Source organism: Calidris pugnax, unplaced genomic scaffold (assembly GCF_001431845.1).
Source record: "Calidris pugnax isolate Ruff unplaced genomic scaffold, ASM143184v1 scaffold292, whole genome shotgun sequence".
Classification (NCBI taxonomy): domain Eukaryota; kingdom Metazoa; phylum Chordata; class Aves; order Charadriiformes; family Scolopacidae; genus Calidris; species Calidris pugnax.
The window spans coordinates 518,438-541,658 of record NW_015091082.1 but is presented as its reverse complement, the minus strand read 5'-3'; the positions used below and the strand labels follow the sequence as shown (position 1 = coordinate 541,658).

Here is a 23,221-nt window from a genome sequence, read left to right as displayed (position 1 = left end):
TAGACCACGCCCCTTCTACCGAGACCACGCCTCCTCCTCAGCCGTAGCCCCGCCCTCCAGCCTTAACCCCGCCCCTCCCCGCGACGCAGCGGCGTCGTGCGCGAGCGGGCGGTGCTCGGCCTCGGCGGAGCCCGCGTCCGGGCCCGCGGAGCGGCCAGGCCAGGCCCGGTCCGGTCTCGCCGCCGCCGTCATGCTGGTGCCCGTGTTCACGCTGAAGCTCAGCCACAAGATCCTGCCCCGCATGGTGGCGCTGGGCCGGTACGACGGGACGCACCCTTGCCTGGCGGCCGCCACCCAGGCGGGCAAGGTAACGGGGCGGCGCGGCCCGCCATCCCGCCCGCCTCCCCCCTCACGGGGGACGCCGCCCTTAAGCTGAGGAGAAAAGTTCCTCGTCGGGGGCCGGGGGCCTGCCCTGGTGGTGCTGTGGGGCCCCCGGGGCCTCCGCCTTCTCCTGCTGGTAGGCCCCGTTCCCCTCGGCTGCGGGGCCGGTGTGCCGCTCGGCGGGGGTCGCAGCCGGCCGCTGGGGTTTTGACTCCAGCAGAAAATCCCCTTAACGCCCTCCAGGCTCCCTGCCCACCCTTGCAAAGCCGGGCGAGGGGTGTGCTCCGCCGCGGGTAGGCCGGGAGCTGCCTGTGGGCACGGCCACCGGTACTCGAAGCTCTGCTTTGTGGCAGCGACAGGGAGTTTGCAGGAATGACTAGCCGGTAGCCCGGGTCGCCCAGCAAACTTCCCCATTTTCTGCTGGCCCAGGTTGCCCCGAGAAGCTGTGGCTGCCCCATCCCTGGAGGGGTTCAAGGGCAGGTTGGAGGGGGCTTGGAGCAACCTGGTGTGGTGGGAGGTGTCCCTGCCCAGGGCAGGAGGTGGCATTGGGGGGGCTTTAAGCTCCTTTCCAACCCAAACCATTCGATGATAATGGGATTTTTTTTCAAGCTGTGGGTATTACGGTACCGTTCTCAGTCCCAGCAGTAAGCCTTAGCACTGTTAGAGGCTGGGCTCGGGGCTGGTAAGGGCAGTGGTGTGAAGGTTTGTGTAGGTGATACAAAGATTGCCTCGCGGGAACGGAAAGTGGTGTTTGCACTCCCGGTTTGAAATACAAACAAACAAAGAGGGTTAAATGCGACCTAGCTAATAAACAAAACATAGGTGGAAGCATAAACCCGCAGAGGTTGCTGTGAATACAAACGTGGTTCGTCTGTGATGTTTCCCAGCACTATTACTAATTTTATTTTGGAGCCTTTAGGAATAGCGTGGAACAAGGGCTTGGTTGAGAGACAGACTGTACAGCCATAAAGCAAAGGCCATTAAGCATAATGTGCTGTGGTCCCCTGACTCTGCTCCAGACAATTACACTGACTGAACATTGGTCAGTGAGAATAAAAACCGTATTTATCACAGGCTCCTTTTTTAAATTAACCATGTTCACCTCCAGATGGAGGTTACAGATAGGTACCAGGCCTAACTTGTTTGGGGTTTTTTGGTAACATTGTTACCAGCTGGATAAAATTTGTTTAGTTTGTTGCCGCTCCTTTTGGTTTGCTTTTTTCTTGTGTCTGAAAATTTGTCAGTTGCTCTTCTCGAAACAAACTAAACAATGGTGGCACAACTCTGCTGGCCAGAGCAGGGGTTTTCCTGCCATTTCCCTTTTTTGGTATAGTTTAAAACTAAAGAATAACCGTCAGAAACAGTATTGTCAGCAAAACCCCATGTCTTTTGTCTTCACTTTGGTTCCATGAATGCTCTTCTTCCCCATTGCACTTACTATCTAAAAAGTAGTCTGTAATGTTTGCATACAAACGCATATGTGCTTTGTGATAATATTTATATTCTTGTTTCTACAGGTTTTTATTCATAATCCTCATGCCCGAGGGCAGAAAACAAGCACAAACCGAATGGTGCAAAGTACCCAAGATTCGGACATTTCTCTTCTCAACATTAATCAAGGGATCACTTGTCTGGCTTCGGGAGTGCTGAACCCTCAGCTGGGCTATGACTGTCTTCTGGTTGGAACACAGACTAATTTATTGGCTTATGATGTATATAACAACTCGGATTTGTTCTACAGAGAGGCAAGTTAATTTAAATGTCTGGGTTTTTTTTCTGTATCTTCATTCTTTTCTTTTTCTTTCCATTCTAAAGATCACAGTTTTTACATTACTTTGGTGATTAATTATGCTTCTGTTCCTGTTTCTGTTCCTTGCATTAGTTATACTGTTGTGTTCAGAACATTTTGCCTTTAGAATACCTGGAATATTTAAAAAGAAACCTGTGAATGTGATGTATGTTTGTGTATGCCTGTGCAAGAGAAATTTTTGTATCGTGTCACACATCACCTAGCAAGACAAAATTTGAAAGAATTAATAGGCCTTGAGAGCTCAGCTAAACTGGTAGTGATAATGTCGGAAGCTCTTTTTTCATTTGTGTACTCTGGTGTCTCATTGTCTGCTCTTTCTTTTTCCTTTAATGTTTCTCTGTAGGTTTCAGATGGAGCCAATGCGATAGTTCTTGGAAAGCTGGGAGATATTTCGTCTCCCCTTGCTATTATCGGTGGAAACTGTGCCCTGCAGGGCTTTGATTATGAAGGAAATGACCTTTTTTGGACAGTAAGGCTACGCATAATGCTTTTGATGTTATTACAAGATTCTTTCAATGGCACTAGTTCCTCTTGATTATTTATTTTATATGATAAATATTCATTTAATTGTTGGATCTTTCTTAGTTTATCTCAGACCTCAAACTGTATTTTGGTTATGTGTTCAGCGTGCTCAAGTGTTGCTTGAATGTTGACTTTGTCAATTGTTTTGTTGCAGCTGAGATCATAAAAATAGTTTTGCTCTGAGACCTCTCATGGGTATTAAGGACTGTCTGTCTTCTTTTAGGTTACCGGAGACAACGTTCGTTCGTTAGCACTGTGTGACTTTGATGGTGATGGCAAAACTGAGGTTTGTAACCATTTACATGTAAATTCAGCTGCTTTCATGGTCTTGTAGTGAAATGATAATAAAACCCCCATAGGTTATCAAATATGACTGCTTTATGTTACCAGTTAAAGTGATCAGCGCTGGTCTCTCGGACTACTTGGAGTGTGTATAAAAAAAAAAACAAAACAACAACAACAAAAAAAACCAAACCAAACAAAACAAACAAAAAAAACCAAACCAAAACCCAAAAAAACTAGGATATCTGGGATCTTTGCAGCATTACTGCCTCGCTTGGTGAATCCATGGCCAGCTGTAATGGAAAACATCTCTTGTCTTTAACTACACCAGGAGAAATGCAATTAAATGCCTGTGATCATCGCTTGCAAGGCATCTATTTCAGTGGTGTTTCTTGAACGTGGTTATAAATACTTTTTTTGAAATTCAGAGAAACAACTTGCAAGGATCTTACATGTAAAAGTGAGCTCTTAAAAAGCTTTGCTGTGAAGAGCTTCACTTAACGATTGCCAAAATCGAGAAACCTGTCTTCACATTCAGTCCCACTGTTTCTTTGTAGTGACATGGGGAAATCAACTATTCTGTGCTTTTCTGATTTAAAATGAAGATAACTTTTAACGAGCATCTTGCTGTTAAGAAGTGAGACAGACAATAGGAAACAGCTGCCATTCTGATCATTGCAGTGAATGGGTGAAACCAGGGCGTTCTCTGCTGTAAATACTCTTCCATCCTGAAGGAACTGAAGGATCATGCTTGTAAATATGAGTCTTTAAGAAATGTAATGGCTCCCTGGTATACATCAGATGCAAGGAAATATGCTGTTAAATCATCATGCTAAAAATACTTTTGTCTTCTGCCTTTCAGTTTTAATCATAATTCCTTAAGCTTTTCTGTTGAGTTCCCTGAAAGTCTTAGTTTGGAATGCTTGCTTGAACTATGTAAAGTTTATAGTGGTGTATAAAAGACACTTATACCTTTGGTGTTTCTTATAAATGTTGTACTGATGCAGACCATTTCTTTGCTTGATTGAGATCTTCAGGAGGTGAAAAAATCTCAAATTTTTTCCAATCAATTTCTGCACAGCTTCTTAGGGTGTTGTTTGTTTTTTTTTAATGTGCTGAAGGGTGGTTATAGAAAATGTATAAAGATTCAGAAACCAGGAAACTGATCTATGGCACTAATTATAACTGGTTTGAACCTGTGTTTCTAAGTAGGTTTTTGTTGTTTTGCTATTTTTTTCTGCTTGAGAAAGGTTTGTTCTCAGCAGTTGGTGTAATCTGATGCAACTTTGAGCTAAGCAGAGTTGGATGCATTATCTGACTACCTTGCCAGTTCACCCAACATGCATTTGCTGATGGTTTTTTTTTTTTTAGGGTTCTTTTTAATCTTAATTATCTAGGTAATTTTATGGTTTTAGGTTTGCTTTTTGGTGTTTTGGTTTTTGTTTTTGTGTTGGTTTTTTTTTTCAGTTGTGGCTTTTGTGAAGCTGCCTCCGGTTTAAAATTAAAGTTCTGAGAAAACGCACAGGAACATCTTTTTAAATTGTTGTTTATCACTGTGTCTTATCTGATACAGGGGCATCCTGGCTTTGTTTCTGTTCTTCCCTCCCCCAGTAACAACATGTCTGTGTTTAAAATAGACTGGTTTTAAAACTGCGTGAATATACTTCTGCCATTTAGTAGGTAACAAAACTGATTTGTTCTAGTCAGTGCCTTCCTCAGGATTTTAGACATACAGATTGCTTTCTCCCATCTTGCCAAAGACTTGGGGGAAAAAGACCTTTTTCCTTTTTCAAGTTCCAGTCCAGTGGAATGAAAGTCACCAAGGGGGATGAGTTGAATCAAATGAAAAAAAAGTCTTCTAGGCACCTCTAGGAAATGCAGCGTCACCAGCAATTGTTTCAGGATTCTGTGCTTTTACCTGCTCACTTCTTGCTGGTAGTTATGACTTGTCAAGAAATCTGTACCTCTTAACATATGTTATTTGTTGTAAGTTATTTCAATAGCTACAGTAAACTTAGGTTGGTGTAACTTAGTTTGTGATAATTTGAAGTATCTTTACTTTGGAAGAAGAAACCCAACCCTTTAATCTTTTTGAACATCCAACTTTGATATGGATTTCTGTCTGTTCTGCCAAGTAAAGTTGGAAGACTCATCGGTTCCAGTGGGGAAAGGTACCACCAGGTTTTAAACTTCCATTTATAATCCTGTTTGTCATTCATTTGAGGGATGGCTTATATATAACTATATATGGTGTATATATAATCAAGTGTAACTAATACCTGATCAATGAGAGTCTCCTGAAATCTTGTCTTAACAGAGGATACCTTTGCCTTCTGGGTTCTGAAATCTTGTCTTAACAGAGGATACCTTTTGTTCCACTGACAACTCTTCATACAGCTGTTAAGACTTCTTTGTTTCTGGGCTTGGAATATTTATTTGCCTTCTGGGTCCTGGAGTATGTCCTTCTTATTTCTTTAGCTTGAATAACTATTTTTAAAATAGACTTGATTTTTTTTCTAGCTTCTTGTTGGCTCTGAAGATTTTGACATCCGGGTGTTCAAAGAAGATGAGATCGTGGCAGAAATGTCAGAGACAGAGGTAAATTGTTTCTAGCTAATGTTTACTATAATTGCTGATGGAGCTGAAAGTATTGTGTCCTGTAAAGCTTCTCTGGTTACTTTGGTTCAGATTTACTGTGTAGTTAAATAGTTACTTAACTATTTGGTGCGGTATCTATTCTGCTAAAACTGCAAAAATTAAGAGTTTATTAATGTCTTTAATTATACGTGGGGTTTTTTGCTTGCTTTATTTACAAACTTTTCACCAGGTTGAGAAAAGTGACTATCGCTTGACAGGAAGTCAGGGCCCAGTCCACAGGAGAATAACCACAGATTGTGATTGAAGCTCCTTGTGCTCAAAATAAAGTGTTCTACCGTTTTCTTCAAATATGCTGATCATGAACAAGTAACTTGCTCCTGTGTGTAGCCAAACTGTGCATGGCAGGGTAGAAGGGGGTTGCCCAGGTGAAACAGGAGGTTTATAGAGTTACATGCTGCCTGTATAAACAGAGCTGCACCTTTGCAGTGCCCAAAGTAAAATTTGGAGCAGGTAGGTTTTCCAGAGGGATAACTGGAAGGTGTGGGAGTTGATTTTTAGCTTAAGAACTGAAAGTTTAACACTGTTAAATTTTTCTTGCTTGAAAGGGAGAAAAATAACCCTCATCCTTACACTTAGGAGTTTTCTTGGCCTTCTCGTGACCCTTTTGGGCCCAGGGTAGAGTACGGACACACAACATACAGGCCTTTGTCCTTGAAGATCTGAGGTCTCCCCGCTGCCCAAGTTGGGACTAAAAGGCTTAGTTAGCTACTAAACCACTTAGGAAGAGCTATAAAAGACAAATCCGGGCGGTGTTCTAGGAGAGGAAGCTGTTGCTGGGATTAGAACTGGGCCTGTAATGCCTTCTGCTTGTCTGTACAGCAGCCAGTCTGGAGTCACGTTGTGATTTCCAGTTAAAGGGAAGCTAAAGGTCCATCACTCTCTTGTATGACTTATTTTCAAATGTTTTAAATCCATACCTTCAGAGTCTCTAGAGACCTGTTACAACCCTACTGTTCTTTTTAGTTTAAAAGGGCGCAGCTGCACCTAAACCTTTCCTTTAAGGAAGCAAATTCAGGGCTTTATAGATTGTGCTTGTTTTGGAAGACTTGAATAGCTTGAATTTTCTGAGTTGACTCTCTTATGAAACCGTAGGCGGTTTTGATTCTTGAATTTATAAATGGACAATCAGGTGTTAAAAGGGAGTATTGCTCCCTTGGAGAGTTCGGCTGTTGCTGGGGTCTGCAGTCATTGCTGGGTGCTCGCCATTAAGGAGCTATTGTTAATTGGGAGAGGCTTTGGAGAAGATCTGTCAGATGGAAGGGTAAAGGGTTTGGAAACCATCTTCTGGTTAAAAAAAGGCAAGGAGCAGGCAACTGAGCTTAAGAAGATTGTGAAGGATTTAATTTAAAGAAGTTTCCTGAGCCACGTTGTACAGAGGACCAGTCGGACATTTGCAATTGTTCCTCCTGATGTTAAAATGTCTAGTCTTGGTGTGTGGAAAAAACAGCATTTCCAAGCCCGGAGAGCCTTAGTTTAGTGAAGAATTGTAAGGTAATGGGTCTTAAGATGAGTGAGAAACAGGCTGAGTTGTGACTCTTAGGTGTCTTCCTGCATATCCAGGTAATACCCAGCTTGATGTTCTAATTGTGTTCCAGAAAAAGTCCAACTGTGGGAGCTGTTAATTTTTATCTCACTAATCTTGGGCAAAGATTTTCTACCAAAAACATCTCTAGGGTTTTCCCAACCCGTGTAATATTGAACTCCTTACCATCCTCAGCTCCTGAAGCTTTAAGGAATGGTGTGTGTTTGGAGGTTTTCAGTGGTAATGTGTTAGCGCTGATGACCACAGGAATCCTATGAGCAGTTGTTTTGCTGCTTGTGGTAGGAAATACTTGGTCAAAGTACACAGTTTGAGGGCAGTTCTGCAATCTTTGGTGAAGTGCATCTTAGTGCTGGCAATGCAGCCTGCGTGAGGAAATCCTACATGGCCTTTGGTGATTTCAAACTGATTTTTAAAGATAGTTACTTCAGTATTTAATGCTTCCTGCAGTAGACGTATTTACTGTTTAAGTAGTGTATACTTCATATGACAGATTCTATAGTCTGTTCTCTGTTACCTGAAGATGCAGAAGTTTTCACTGCTGTGTCCTCTCTCTCCCTCCTTTTCCCCAAGACTGTCACTGCCCTTAGCCCCATGTACGGCAGCCGCTTTGGCTACGCGCTCTCCAATGGCACCGTTGGAGTTTACGACAAGACAGCCCGCTACTGGAGGATTAAGGTTAGTTTGATATGGTGGAATATCATCACTGAAAGCTTTGAAGGCTTTTAGGTACCTCATCTCAGGTGGTTCTGATGTTATCCTGACTCCTCAGATAAATTTGAAATTTTCTGCTGAGCATAGCAATTAACGTAATTTTGTTCTTACAAAACCTATTTTTATAGATACGTGCAAAATTAACACTGTGTGCTTTTGGGACTATTGGTGATGGCTTAAACAACACTGATACAACTGTACTACTAGGGATGCTTCAGCTGCTTGTTTATGCAATAGAAATGCAACAGAGAAATTTGAGTTCAGTGTTAGAAAATGTCTCCAGCTGTATTGTTGGATCAATAAACTGTTTTTCAGACACTGAATTAATCTTGCATTGTCTGTGTTCGAAGCTAATTTTTCACATCAAGAGTAATTTGCTGCTGCAGCAAATCCGATTAGCAAGATCCTTTCCTGATGCTCATTTTAATACTCTTCCTATAACACAGATTAGAATGGTCTATTTAATAGTAATAAGAGAAGGGATTCTGTAGGAGGAGGCCAGAAAGTGCTAAGGGCTTTCTTCCGCGGTTTCATTTTATGACAATGTTGAAGCCCTGATTTATTTATTTTTTTTCCCTAGAGAATTTAGCTTTTTACACTTTGTTTTTGTGAATTCTGTTCATTTGCTTGGATGAAAATGTACTTAGAGGAAAGGTAGGGTCATCTGAGAGCTGTGGACTAGATTTGTAACGCAAGGGCTAAGATTTCAGAGAGATGTGTGACCTTACAGATAGTGGTGCTCAAACTTCCTGTTAAAAGAGATATTTCTCTTATGTTCTGTAATCTCTGTAGCTTCATGCTCCTCCATTTCAAGCATATGCAATTTAGAAAACATACCCAGGCTTAATTTACTCTTTTTTTTTTCTTTGTTTTTTCTGTCCTCAGTCTAAGAACCATGCAATGAGCATACATGCATTCGACCTGAACTCTGACGGTGTGTGTGAGCTGATCACTGGCTGGTCCAATGGGAAGGTGAGTTTATACCAGAGGGCAACGAGGAGCTGTAAATCTGGAAGCTGTGTTTTGAACAAGGCTGTTAAATTGTCTGAAGGAGAACAACCTACAATTAAAAAGACTGCTGAAAACTGAAGAACTAGTACGGTAAACCTCGTTTGGCTGGTGAATCCTCTGCCAAGTGCGGGATGAGGGTGGATTGCTAAGGTGTGGTATGTTGTTTCCCTGGCAGCAGAGATCATATGCCCACATCCTGGAGCTCTGGAGTGTCTCTTTTCAGCTGTGTCTTGAGCACATGCTAATAGTCCTCTGCGATGTTTCCTGGAAGCTCTCAGGCTGCGGGGGAGACAGTGGTTGTGTAACAGGAGAGCAGCGTCGGTCTCGGCTCTGACAGTGTTAGAACAAATCCATCAAGTGGTAGTTAATTTTCTGTTAACACATTCTATACAGCTCACTCCTAGTCTCTTAAGCCTGTTGCTTGGTATTCCCCTTTGTCAGAAATGACTGTTCTAGCTTCCAAATCTCTCCTGGACGCAGCCTGCCAGGTTTTTTTGTAGAGCTACGCTTCTTTCTTCACATCTCTCATTACTCTCATTAGCCTGAGGGAATTTAATTAACTTCATATCAAGCTGGCAGTCTAGAGCCTAGATACATTGAAACTTATGTTGGATTAGGTGTATAGCATTGTTAAAGAGAGAACCTCTCCTTGCTTTAGTCTCTTTTCTGTTCTTTTCCACTGGCAGACTCTACCCTACTTGGTCTGAAACGAGGTCCTAGAAAGGGTAATGCTGGGTCCTGTGCTTTGGAAAAGATGCACTGCACAAAACTGAGCCCCCTCTCTCTGTTCTTCTCCTCTAGAAGATAATTAAGCTTCTTTCTTCACATCTCTCATTACTCTCATTAGCCTGAGGGAATTTAATTAACTTCATATCAAGCTGGCAGTCTAGAGCCTAGATACATTGAAACTTATGTTGGATTAGGTGTATAGCATTGTTAAAGAGAGAACCTCTCCTTGCTTTAGTCTCTTTTCTGTTCTTTTCCACTGGCAGACTCTACCCTACTTGGCCTGAAACGAGGTCCTAGAAAGGGTAATGCTGGGTCCTGTGCTTTGGAAAAGATGCACTGCACGGAACCGAGCCCCCTCTCTCTGTTCCTCTCCTCTAGAAGATAATTAGAGGTTGTGGTATTTGGAATAAAAACAATTCATCAGACACGGACTGCAGCTAACAGGAGAGATTGTAACTCTTGCATTAAAGTTATTTCTGGTGTAGCCCCATCGTTGCTGCGTTGATGTGTGCATAACCCTCCCAGTGCAGGCTTGCAGTCCCCTTCTCTCCTTCCTCTCATTTGTAACTTAGGGAAGTGTCTCCAAAGAGCAGTCTCTTCCAGCTGAGCCTGTCCACAGGTCATTTCTTGATGGTTTGGTTTTGTTTTTTTTTTTTTTCCACATGTGGTGGTCTGATCATCAGAGCTGCAGGTTCACCTGCACTACCACGAGCGGAGCAGTTCCAACAGCTCCAGAGTACAGCATGACATATATTTTGGAGTTAGCTTTTCTGCCTTTGTTGTTTCAGGTTGATGCACGCAGTGACCGAACTGGGGAGGTCATCTTTAAGGACAACTTTGCTTCCTCAATTGCAGGAGTGGTGGAGGGAGATTACAGAATGGATGGGAGCACCCAGTTAATCTGCTGTTCGGTTGACGGTGAAGGTAAAAGCCTCGTTCAGGATATTAATTTAAGACACAGTAAGATCAGGCACATCACATCATCTCAGATGAGCTAAACGTTTTGGTTCTGTAGGCATTTTCGTGTGCCAAATTCCCTTTGCTTTATGTGAAGTCAAGGGAATTTTGAGTTATGCTATCTGCAAGCAGGATTTTTAGTAGTGTTTTCTCTGATAATCGGGGTGTGTTTCATTGCGATCCAAGAAGCCATCAGAATTCATTTGCCTAACGGAAGAAGTTGCAACCTAATAATGCAAAGATAACTATATTCAGGGCAGACTGTGGTTCTTCAGGCAACATTATTATAGATGAATGCATAGGAAGTCTTTTTTTCCTGTATGTGATAGCTAGCTTTACAGTGGGTAAAGGTGTTCAGAGAGCTGGGGGAGGTGTGTGTTTTGGTGTTCTTCTAAAGATGAATACTTTTTATATTGGAAATCTTAGATGTTAACAGCCCTTTCTTTCCTGGAAAATGCTATCCTGAGACTGGAGAATCGGTGGGTTTATCCCACCATGCATTCAAGAAGTCAGACCTGGTTCCTGTGAGTGGAAACAAATACGATGGCAGATTATTTGAATAATAAGCTCAGCGTAATTTACTGGGATGGCTCCAGGAAAGACACTGGTGTGATTATCCCGACTGCTTGGTGTCGGTGGCCTGAGACAAGCAGGGCTGGCACAACCCATTTGGAACAAAAGCCTTGTTAAATAGCACAGCGTTTTGCTCTCTGTCTTAATCACAGGCTGCGGGGATTTGCTGCGCTTGGGCTTCAGCACATAAACCTTTTTCCCAGGCTTACAGAAGGGGAGCATTGTACACGGTTCCGAAGACACCTTGTCCTGGCAGAGCTGTGTGGGTTTAAGATCATCCTTTTCTGATGGGTCTGTCCTAAACAAGCCTTGGCACAATGGGAATCCCTTTAGGCTGGAGACTAAAGGTGTCATTAAATAGTAATAGCCCTGTTTTGGGGATTGTATGGACAGTACATTCTCATAGTCCTTGTCATTAGATTCTGTTTGGGGCCAATGTCCTTTCGCAGGAGGTGCTCTGTGTTTCAGTGTGTTTTCTGTCTTGCTCTCCTTTTAAATGAATGAATAATCAAATAATGAAGCAGGTCCTTTCATCGGAGGATGGTGTGTGTGCTGAATAGTTTTCAAGTTCCCTGTGACTTTTTAAGGGGTTTACAGAGCCAGGCAGCATATTCTTCACAGGTGTAAGATTTTTGTCCCTGGCTTTCACTGTCAGCTGCAATCAGAGCACACAGCCCTAGAGCAAAATGGAGCTTTATAGCAAGCATCTTTGTCTCATCGTCTGTTCAGCTCTTCTGTCTCTCCAGGCAGCTGGAGGTATTTCCATAACTCTGGGCTACTGGTCTTATCCCTTGATTTGGGGGAAACCTAATGTGGGTGAGTCTTGTTTACTGGCTGATTGACAGTGACTTACAGTCACCTTGAGAGAATAACAACTCCTCTGACCAGCTCTAGAAATCCAGGTACACATTTTATTAATTTTGCATAATTGCAGACTTGCCTAAGCACCTGAAAGAATGATTGCAGTGGGAATCCTCTCGCCAAAGGACAGGGCACTGCCCTTGTTTGGTCAGTTAAAGACAGCTCAAAGACAGCTTAGAAATTCATCTTTTTTTGTTTTCTAAAATGTGCGGTTCTCTTGCCCTGATCACCAGGAAAGTCAAAAGCCTCAGTGGGTGTAAATCAGTGCTCAGGTTCTCAGCTGTGTGGTACCAAAGGAAGACTAAAATCAGAGTGTGCTGCTGAGGTGGTACACAGGGGTCTTTATGCAGAAACTAAAGTTTTGGGGAGGCTGTGGAAGGCTTTGCTGAAATTGGCTGTGTTTTGTTTCCGTGCAGTCCGAGGGTATCTGCCAGGAGGTGAAGAGATGAAGGGAAACCTAATGGATACAAGTGCTGAGCAGGATCTGATCCGAGAACTTAGTCAAAAGAAACAAAATCTGCTGCTGGAATTAAGAAATTATGAGGAAAATGCAAAGGTACTACTTAAGCAACGTGTAGGGCCAAAACACACCTTTTCCTTGCTATAAATCTGGAGTAATCTGGGGAGCAGGCTTGGGGCAGTCCAGACAAGTCAGGGCTGTAACCTGTTAGGAAGAAGTGAGATTGTCTGCTGGGGATTCCTGCTTCTGCATCTGCCTTGCTCCTTGTGCAAGTTCAGAACTGCTTTTTTTGTTTTAAGGAGTAACATTTTCCTTGCTCCTTCGTCTTGCCAGGGCAGCTGTGTTTGGAGCTGGATTCTGTTCAGCCCTGTGCTTTGGTTTATGACTGCAAATTGTAGTTTTGAAAATTAAGTTGCATAAGCCAACTCGGGGGTCAGAGGGGATCGTATGAGAGGATTGTGGAGGGGTGGAAGCACTGCTGGGGTCTAAGAAGCCCACTTGAATTCAAGAATTAAAGAGCTTCAAAAAATAGTCTGAGGAAAGAGCAGACTCGTATTTGAACAGTAAATGACCACTGTAGCATGGAATTGTGTAAGCTTGTGCTTAAAATTGAATATATGTTAAGCACTTTTCTGAATAAAGGTGGGAAATCTTGAGATTCTGATGCTGAAGCCGTGTGTTTTTTGCAACAGGCTGCGCTGAGCACTCGGCTGAAGGAAGGTGATGGGCAGAGGGGTGTGATCCCAGCAAATACCCAGCTCCAGACAGCCCTCTCGGTCAATCTGGGCTCCGACAGCCAGTCTGCCCATGTGGAGCTCTGCATTTCCACCACAAACGGTGAGTGGTAACCTGCAACCATTGCCATTCATTTCATGTAAATTCATGCAAACCTTTAGTTATATTTAGCTGGTGATTTGCCTGTCTCCCCTTTATTGTCTGTAATTTCCCCTTTGTGGTTGCTTTCCTTTCACACAGTTTTGAATCAAGCTGTGTTCCTTTGATGGGTCTCAGGAGAGAGGAGTTTGATGGAATTTGTTTCTTGTTACGTGTTATTTTCCAAGGCAATTAACATTTAACTTGAGTGAAATGAGTCTTGGTGATCCCTGCAACACTCCTTGTGTTGACTCTAAACATTTAAGCTACAGCCTGTGTTAGGGAGGGTGTTACCTTAACCCAGCTGGGTCTCAGCTGGCTTTATAGACAAAACTGGAGCTACCCCAAGACAGCAAATTCACCTGTACTGAAGGTACAGTCGGGTCCAGGTGTGGTATTGCTGGTCTTCTGGGGTATTTTAACAATTCAGGAGGGGTGTGAAGAGTTGACTGTGCGTAATTGGGAAAGCAGTGGTGGTTTGTTGCCAGCTGTTCATTTAGGAACTGCTTTTTCTTCCTGTTGCTCAGACACGATCATCCGTGCCGTGCTGATCTTTGCTGAAGGCATATTTGAAGGGGAGAGCCACGTGGTACACCCCAGTCTCCAGAACCTCTCCGGCTGCCTTCGTGTTCCCCTCACTCCACCCAAAGATGTCCCTGTGGATTTGCACATCAAAGCCTTTGTGGGTTACAGAAACAGGTGAGTTTTGTGTTGGGATCTCTGCTGGTCTCCAGAGCTGACTGTGTGACCAGGAAAAGCAACGATGTGCCTTTGTGCTTGTCCCACGCACCGTTAATTCCCTGGTGCCCCACTTCTGGAAGCAGAGCTGGAATATCTTCAGGGGCAAGTAGAAAGTAGCATTTTCCTGCCTTCAAGACAACGCTTTTCCAGTTTCCCATAGAAATAAAATGTCTCTTCATGTACATTTGACACCAGCTTTCTCTCTGCTCGCATCTGGCGGTGCCCCAGGAAGCAGCCCCCTTGCCCTGAATGGGGAGGCATATTTTCAGAGCCAACCACTGCAGGAAGAGTGGGACTGAATTCCCTTTTTTTTTTGTCTCTATTTGTCTTTATTATTGCTTTTAATAAGGCTTCCCTGAACCTGTAAAGAAAATACTCAGTCACATAGCAAGATCTTACATGTGTTAGCCTAGAGAATATATTTCCTTGGAAGGAATATGGAAAATATAAGCAATTAGGGAGGAATCATTCAACCTCATGATGGGATAAGCCTGGAATTTCCAAGTTCCAGTGTTTTTTTTCTGGGAAACAGTAAGAACTGATTATGTGGCTGGAAGCTGCTGATGTCAGTAGCCAGCTAAAACCAGGAGCCAATGTGGCTGGAAGCTGCTGATGTCAGTAGCCAGCTAAAAAGGACCGGGAACCGTTGCAATAGGCAAACCCCTGGTATGTTAGTAACTTTCTCAATGTTTCCAGCACACAGTTCCACGTGTTCGAGCTGACCAGACAGCTTCCTCGCTTCTCCATGTATGCCCTGAGCAGCCCGGGCTCGGCCACGGAGCCGCTGAGCTTTGTCAACTGCACCATGAATGAGAGACCACAAAGGGTGAGGTTCTGCTCTGCTTCCTGCTTCCCTGTCCTGTGTAGGGATGCTGCAGGTGGAGGGTTTGCAAATAGCTTGAGATTGCTGACAGCAAAGGGAAAATTACGAGGTGAACTGCAGTGCTGGCCTCTGGAGTCTGTGTATTACAACTTAGTGCTTTTTTTTTCCTTCTTTGAAAGGTTTTTTCCTTAATTGAGGCATTCCCTGCTTCAGGAATTCCTGCAGCTGCAGGAGTTAACGGCCTGAGAAAGTGAAGTGTTTCAGTATTGTCTGCTGTGTGACAGTTGATGGAATGGCAGCAGCAGGAGCCCTGTAGTGAGTGGTGAATTCTGTCAATGAACAGAGAACAGGAAAAAGGTGATACAGACAGCAGTGCTGTAGTTCTGGTTCTAAAAGATCTGAATTGTGGGATGGCGGTAATTAGAGCTGGTCATTTCCCTCATAACTATAGGTCTCTGCCCTGTTTACATGACAATCACTGCATTAAATAGCCAAGGTGAAAAACAAGGTGAAAAGAAACTCTCCTTGAAAGAACCAAGCCTTGCTTCCCAGCTTTCTCCAGTCTCAAAGCCTGGGTTTATATTTTCACCTTGGGCTGTGGCCCCTGGGTTTTGGATTTGATTTTCTTAGGACTATTCAGCTTTGGAGCAAGGATTCCAGTGTCCTCATTCTAATAAGTTCATTGCGTGGGTTTTAGGGGATGAAATTCAGTAAATGAAACTTCCAAGGTACCTTGCACGGAGCGCCCTGGTGCACATCACGGGCAGGGACGTTGCGTGGTTCTCCAGGCTTTCCACGTCTGGGATGGTTGATGCTTTTCACTTTATTTTTGCAAGATTGTTATGTGGCTGAATCAGAGCTTCTTGCTACCAGAGGATGCGGAGTTTCAGAGCGCTCCCTTTCAGGTTTGCTTCACTTCCCTTCGTAACGCTGGTCAGCTCTGCATCAAAATCAAGCCCGGTGGAGAGGTGAGTACCTACATGGACAAGGGGAACACCCTTTTAATTATAATCTGGTGAAACTTAAGGGTGGGGTCAATATGAGGCAGTAAAAATGAAGGATGACTGAACAGGCAGAGAAAATACTTGTGTTTCAGGGAAGGCTTGGGAAACTTTTGGGTCTGTTTACTGTTAGTGGGTAAAAGTATCTAAAGGGTGGGTTGAAGGAGGATGGAGCCAGACTCTTTTCAGTGGTTCCCAGTGACAGGACGAGGGGCAACGGGCACAAGCTGGACCATGGGAAGTTCCACTCCAATGTGAGGAAGAACTTCTTTGGGGTGAGGGTGGCAGAGCCCTGGAAGAGGCTGCCCAGGGAGGGTGTGGAGTCCCCTTCTCTGGAGATCTTCAAGCCCCACCTGGATGGAGCCATGAGTGATGTGCTCTGGGCAACCCTGCTTTGGCAGGATGATCTCTAGAGGTCCCTTCCAACTCTGACAATTCTGTGATTCCATGAAAATTCCAGGGCCAGCTAAATGAAGAAAAAAAAAAAAAGTTGCTTAGCCTCCAGATCTGCAGGGAAGGTATCTGTTCCCACACAGGGTGGTTTCAGGGAGCTGTAATTTTGAGGCACAAGGGCTGCCTGGAACTTTTGCACTGGTCCTGTGTGCACAGATGCCTCTTTGCCCCAGGCCTGGATAAAAGCCCCGATTAAATTAATGTCTCCTCATCTCCTGAAAGCCTAGAGCTTGCTCCTGCGATGTCTGCCTCTTGATAGAACAGACTGCTTTGAGGCTGGGTGACTGTTTGAGAGACAGTTTTGGCATGGAAGAACGCTGGAGTGCTTTCTTTCCTTTCTGACAGATTTCCATCCACACGGATGATATTGATCTGGCTGGTGACATCATCCAGTCCATGGCCTCCTTCCTGGCCATCGAAGATTTGCAGGTGGAAGCAGATTTCCCCGCTTACTTTGAGGAGCTACGGAAAGTGTTGGTCAAGGTGAGGAGGCATCAGGGGTTTTTAAATTGGCAGCTAAGAGGTCACTGGGGGCGTTTGTATGAGAAGATCTCCAAACTGATGTGTATCTTCTTCATGGGAAATGGGCCAGCAATGGCTTGCTGTGCAAAGACAGTGGGACAGCCTTGGCTTTCTGTTTATTCTTTGTGCTGTGGAACAGGCCCAGAGTGCCAGGGGCCCTTTCTCATGCCTCTCTGCCTTGGCCAGGTAGATGAACACCACGCGGTGAATCAGAGGCTCACCGCCGACATGGCCGAGCGCTCCAACCTCATCCGCAGCGTGCTGGTCCAGGCCGAGGACGCGCGGCTCCTGGGAGACATGTGAGTCATTGCTGCTTAGCTTGAGTGGTTTGGGTCTTTGCTTTATCACACAGAATCACCTGGGGTTGGCAGGGACCTCTGGAGATCATCTAGTCCAACCCCCTGCCAAAGCAGGGCCACCCAGAGCAGGTCCCACAGGAACGTGTCCAGGTGGGGTTTGAATGTCTCCAGAGAAGGAGACTCCACCACCTCCCTGGGCAGCCTCTGCCAGGGCTCTGCCACCCTCACAGCAAAGAAGTTCCTCCTCAGGTTTAGGTGGAACTTTTTATATTCAAGTTTGTGCCCATTTCCTCTTGTCCTTTCCCTGGGCACCACTGAATATTGCCCCAGCCCCGTCCTCTTGACACCCACCCACAAAACCCCATTTGTGTGATGTGGGGGTTTCCTAGTTGCAAGTCTGGATGTAGAATTGATACCTTTGCTGGCCCCACCGTGAGGTCTCCTTGAGCCTTGTCTTGTTCTTCAGGTGGGAAACCAGTCTGGGGAAGGCAAAAGGGCAGAGGTAGGGTGTTAGCATGGAGCAGGTGGGGTGAGTCAGCCTCGAGATGGTGAGATAATTGGAAAACATACAGTAAGGGAAGAAGGCAATCAAAGCTGTCTGTGGTGAGAGAACACCAAGAAAGACATTTTAGGTGTCAGTGTTCTCCTGCAGATGTCCTGTTTTTACTGTCAAGAGCAGCAGTAAAGAGGCCTGAGCTAATGCAGAGCAGTGTTACTCTCACTGGGGAACATGGCATCTCCTCTTTGCATTGCCAGCTAAAGTAACTGCAAAAATAGATCTTTTTTGGTTTTTTTTTTTCAGTAAACTAATGAATATAACCAACATGTCTAGACAGGTCTGCCTTACAGCTGGCAGCCCTACGGTAACCGCGGTACCCATCACAACCACGCGTCGCTGCGCCTTATATTGACAAATCAGGAATTGCTTTCTTCTCCCCAGGGATGCAAATAACCAAACTGATTGTTTCCCCAGGAAAAACATGAAGACACGGTACGTGGAGCTGTACGATCTTAACAGAGACTTAATAAATCAATACAAAATCCGCTGCAACAACCACACGGAGCTGCTGAATAACCTGAAAGCTGTGAACCAGGCAATCCAGAGGGCTGGGCGGCTACGTGGTGAGTACCTGTGTTTGGGGGGGAGTCTTGGACCCCAGGGGGGCAGATAACGAGCCCAGGTGGCCTCCGGGACACATCTTAAGGCTTTTTTGGCCTTGAACTAAAGTAGTCGAAGTGACCTTTCATCTTTCAGTCGTAGCCAAGTGCCGGTGACAGTGAGCTGTGAGTCTCCAGTATAATCTGGGATCACAGTTTTAGAAAGAACAATTCAAAGCGGTTTCCAGCTTTCTGGATGGTAAAGAAATTGCTAGTTTTGTTGAACGCAATTTTAAAAACACTTTAAAGGAGTGTTTCAGTTCTTGGTTTATAACTCTGCTTTAAAAAAAAAACAAAAACAAACAGCTATCCATTTAAGCAGTGCTGTTAGTTCTCTAGGTCTTTGGGGAAGCAGATACTTTTTTTTTTTTTTTTTGTGTGTGTGTATGTATAGCATCCCCCTTTCAACAAGTCCTTTAAGCTGTTCTCTAATAGAGCTCCCGACAATTCTTCTTTAAAGAAAGGGGTTTATTTATGTGTTGGATAAATGGTGGCATTTCACCGTGTATTAAAAAAATATTTGAAAGAAACCCCTAAATTTTGAGACTGGATCAAATAAGTATTTTTACCAGTTTCTTCCTCAGTAACTGAAGTGTTTGTTCTTTTGGTTTTTTTGTTTTTTCCCCCTCTACAGTCGGCAAACCCAAAACCCAGGTGATCGGTGCGTGTCGGGACGCCATAAGGAGCAACAACTTCAACATGTTGTTCAGGATAATGCGTGTGGGAACAGCCTCCTCCTGAGGGGTGGTTGTGCAGGGACAGCCTTTCCACGCGGCAGGAGGAGCAGGGCCCAGTGAGGAGCAGCAGTTCATTCAGTCCCCTGCCCCACTGGAGGGGGAAATAACCACGAAGGTAGCGCTTCAGTTCAGCCATCAGGCAATAAATGTTATTGTACAGGCCAAAGCTTCCTGAAGAGAGTATCAGAGTTTAAGTGCAGATGTGTTATTTATGCAAGACAGAGGTATGAACGTGGAACAGCTATTTTTCTTACAGTAACTTATTTATGTATTTTAATATATATTTTCTAGTTCAGGCATCAGCCTTTTCCATTAAAACGTAGACTGGTTCGACTGCTCGTGCTCTGATTTATTTGGGGGCGTGCGCACGGATCGGTTTATTTGTTGAAAAAAAAGAAAAGCCAAACCACTTTGCAGGTTTTGCTGTGTAGTCTCTGTGCTCACACTCTGTGTCAGACCATCCTGGGCTCCGTGGCGGGGATGTGCTGCTTTCTAGGGAAACTGCAGTTGGGTGCCCTGGGAGCACCCAAGGGATAACATCTCCTCCGCCTCCGGAAGATCTTGGAAAGCCACCCAGCTCCACCATCCACGCAGGTAGGAAGCGGTCTCTCTGTGTTCAGATCCGGACCTCTCCCCACACCTGGGTTGCAGGAAGTTTTGCTTCCTGCTGGGAATAAAAAACCAAACCCAAAGCTGTGGATGGTGAGGTGGGCAAGGGTGCATCTCGGGAACAACAGACCCAGCTCCACGCCCAGGCTCGGTGCATACTTATGAAGAGCTGGCGGTACTTGATGGGATCAAAAGAAGGTATTGAAAAATGTCTTGGCTCCTGGCTCAAACCTGTTTATTAATTGTGGGATCGCTTAGGATTGGATTAAAATATTACAGTAAGGCTCTATCTTAGATCTTGGAGATATTTTAGAACCTCTGCCAAAGCAAATCTCTTCTAGGAGCTAAAAATACCCTGTGTGGGGTGGAGGTTGGGCCCCAGTGCTCCTGTCTCCACTGCCATTCGTCCCCTCTGTGCCCTGCCGGTGGGTGTTTGGGAGGTGGGGCTGGGAGGAGGCAGTTCCTCTCCGAAGGGGAGTTCTTGGGTGGCTTCTGGGGGGCTGCCAGGAGTATCCACCTCCTGGAACTGCCCCGTCTCTTACTTGGTGCTGCTGCATCCACGCCAGCAGCCTGCTGTCCCTTACAGAGCACCTGGTGGAAAGGAGAACATAATTCTCACAATAGATTTTAATCCCCCAAACGGCCCCTTCAATGCACTGCCGAAAGCACGTGTCTCTGATGCTCCCAATCCGCAGTGGGAGCTCGTTTGAATCCTTTTAAGCAGCTGGTAATTAGTCAAATCCAGCTCCTGGGTGAAGAGGGGGAGCCACCCATGCTGTTCTGAGCGAGCGAGCTTGAAGGCTTGATTATGGAACAGTCTCCTGGCAGAAAGGCTGGGCTCTCTGCCGCCTGCTCTGCCTGTTCCCACTCTCCCAGCTTCTTTACCTTCCAAATCCCAGTGCCTGCTGACTTAAGGCTGCTCTCAGTCCCCTCAGCGATGAGGGAGTGGCTGTGACCAAAAAGCAGCGTCCCCCTGGGCCTGACGGCACGGCAGGGGCTCCCACTCCTGGCTCTTGGCCGTGAGGTTTGTCCTTCGGTCACAAGCCCAGACCTCTGATAAGCTTGATTTCCCCTGGGCTGTATTTCTGAAAAACAGATTTGTCATTTACTTTCCCGTAAAAACAACTTTTATCTCTGCCGAACGTAAAAGCCACGTCCCCCTAAACTGAAGTCAGAGCAAGTTTGCGGTTGCCTGTTGAAATAAAGCAGCTCTCGGTGCTTTATCCAGGGGCTGAGCTCAACCTGCAGCAGGAGAGGGGTGGCCAACAGTCCCCACTGGGGTGATTCCAGCCAGGACTGATGCCTGGTGATCCCCTTCTCGGGGACGGGAGGGCAACTGGTCACAGCAGGTTAAGCTACTGGTCGAGTATGGAATAACCTCTGAAACCACACCAGGAGAGCTGCCTGTTGCTAAAAATCCCCGGGCAGGGGCTGCTGAGGTGGCACCACAGCCTGGTACGTGCGCTGGAGATGGTGTCCAGACCACGGTCCTGCCCAAAACTTGAGGTTGGGCTGGAGCCTCCCTCCTGCAGCCCCTCGGGAAAGGCGCTGCGGAAGGACCGCGCTGGGTCAGCACATCTGTCTCTGTAACAGCAGCTTTTAGTGTCCAAAGTCAAATTCCAGTCTGGGGTTTGAAAACAACAACAAAAAAAACAGACTGTTCCTTGACGACAGGTTGTCTGATTTCTCCTGGTTTTCCAAGTGTCTCCCCCCCTTTCTCCAATTAATACTAATTCACTGAATGCCCAGTGTCACAGCTTTTGCTGCGTGTTTACAGGTGCCCAAACCATTTCAGCCCGGTCTCCAGCTAAACTGCTGTGTCCTGCTCGCTGTTGAACTGCTCCTGTTTTTCAGCTACTCGGCAAACTTATAACCACCAAATCCCGAAAAAACGCGTTGGGAGGCGTTTGCCCAACTCAGTAACTGAAATCTGCCGTTTTTGTGGGTGGAAGGCCGAGCTTTGGGGGCGCAGGCAGGCGGTGGGGGACGTGCCTCCTCGGGCAGCTGAGCTGAGGGACCTTCTGTGGGGAGTTTCATGCGGGTATGAAGCTTCTGTTCTCTCTGGCTCACGCTCCCTAACTCTGTTTGCCGTTCTCAGTCGTTTTTCTAGGCTGCCTGCCTTATTTTGTGGATATGTATTTCCTATTCATACCCCTTCCTGTAACGATCAGAGCTCTTTGCAAGCAGCTACACCCATCTGTAAATACAGATTTGTGTCCCCCAAGACACAAGATAGAAGTGTCCAAGAGCGTCCATAGAGAGGGCTCCCACTGTCGGTGCGGTCGATCCCTCCCTCTCTCCCAAGCAGCTCGTGTGGTGGGGAATTTGGGTGACGGAGTCTCCCCCCTGCCCCCACAGCACCGGCCACGCGTGGGGCTGAATGGGGAGGGTGGGAGCAGCACAGACGTGTTGATTTTTAAATCCTTGAACGCTGACTGCAAATCTGGCTTCCGAAATTACCTCATCTGTGTCACCGGAGGCAGAAGGGTGGCTCCGGGTGCGATCGGGGAGATAGGGGCTGGCCCAGGCAGGGGCTGCTGTGCCCTCTAGTGTATTATTTATTGTTAAAAAGCAGCGACCTTCAGAGCCCAGCCCAGCTTCTTCCCAGTCTCCTGGGAGGCTGCTCCGACACCCACCAAGCACGCTCTCGGGTTGGTGATGCAGTAGACTAAGTACCTTCGTTTTGTTAATTAATTGACTCCCAGCTTTGCTGTGAATAGCTGGGGTGTCTGTCACCTTTGCTCAAAACTACCCAAGCCATTTTATTTTTTAAAATTACTTTTTGTTTCTCTGAAACCTCCATTACTCGTGTGTTTCTACCGCAGCAGATCAGAATAAGAAATATTTTCTCCCCAAAAACTAGTGATTTGCAGAGTGTCCTGTGTTTCGCTTCATCCCGTTGGCTTTTTAAGTAGCTGCAAACAGAAGCGGGGGCTGAGAAACCTTCCATTTTAGAAGCAGCAGCTGCAGCTTCACACCTGGGTGGTTCCCTTTTGGAGCCTTGTGCCTTGGGGTGGCAGGTGAAGGTTGTTGCTCCTCTATCTTCACGAAGGTGCCCGAAGGACACCCTGCTTAGAGGGGCACAGAGTACTCCTGTGCCAACGCAGCTCGCCTTGCTTTGAGCTTCCTGCACCGAGACTACCATCTTCCTTCTGCTGTTTGCCACGGGAGCTGGGTACCTGCTGCCTGGAAGGATCTCTGGTGACAGAAGCCACGCTGGAGCCCAGCAGACCCCAGGATAAATCAGGACATGAGGCCACGCTGTTGGTGACCTTCCTGCTGCCCGTGGACAAGCCAGGGAGAGGTGAGTTAGCACCTTCCTGCCACCCTCCCTGTCACCACAACCTTCTCCCAGAAAGGACCCAGGAGCAGGTCTCTCGTCTCCTTAACTTGTAAATTACTTGGAGAAAGGGCTGCACCTGGGTCTGTCTGCACAGCGTTTAGCATAATGAAGTCCTGCTCCTTGTTACGGTGCCAGGTCCTGCTCCATGCCAGCAGCTTTCGAGCCTCACTGGCTCTTCCTTCCCAGCTCCCCAGAGTTGTGCAGCTGGAAAAACCTCATATTTC

At 45.9% G+C, this 23,221-nt stretch overlaps 1 protein-coding gene across 2 annotated transcripts; it reads left to right on the top strand.

Moving 5' to 3' along the window:
- The first annotated feature begins 97 nt into the window (after positions 1-97).
- On the top strand, positions 98-19,375 carry BBS2 (Bardet-Biedl syndrome 2). 2 transcript variants are annotated; one of them, XM_014957381.1, is made up of 17 exons: positions 98-307; positions 1,839-2,066; positions 2,475-2,600; positions 2,877-2,939; positions 5,456-5,533; positions 7,707-7,811; positions 8,733-8,819; positions 10,376-10,511; positions 12,395-12,534; positions 13,131-13,275; positions 13,839-14,010; positions 14,749-14,878; positions 15,712-15,843; positions 16,675-16,812; positions 17,038-17,150; positions 18,124-18,272; positions 18,943-19,375. In XM_014957381.1, exons 1-17 carry the CDS (start codon positions 191-193, stop codon positions 19,047-19,049), a joined length of 2,166 nt encoding a protein of 721 aa, XP_014812867.1. In that variant the 5' UTR covers positions 98-190; the 3' UTR covers positions 19,050-19,375. The 2 variants fall into 2 exon arrangements, with proteins under 2 accessions (XP_014812867.1, XP_014812868.1); XM_014957382.1 differs by lacking the exon at positions 7,707-7,811.
- Positions 19,376-23,221: the final 3,846 nt, after the last annotated feature.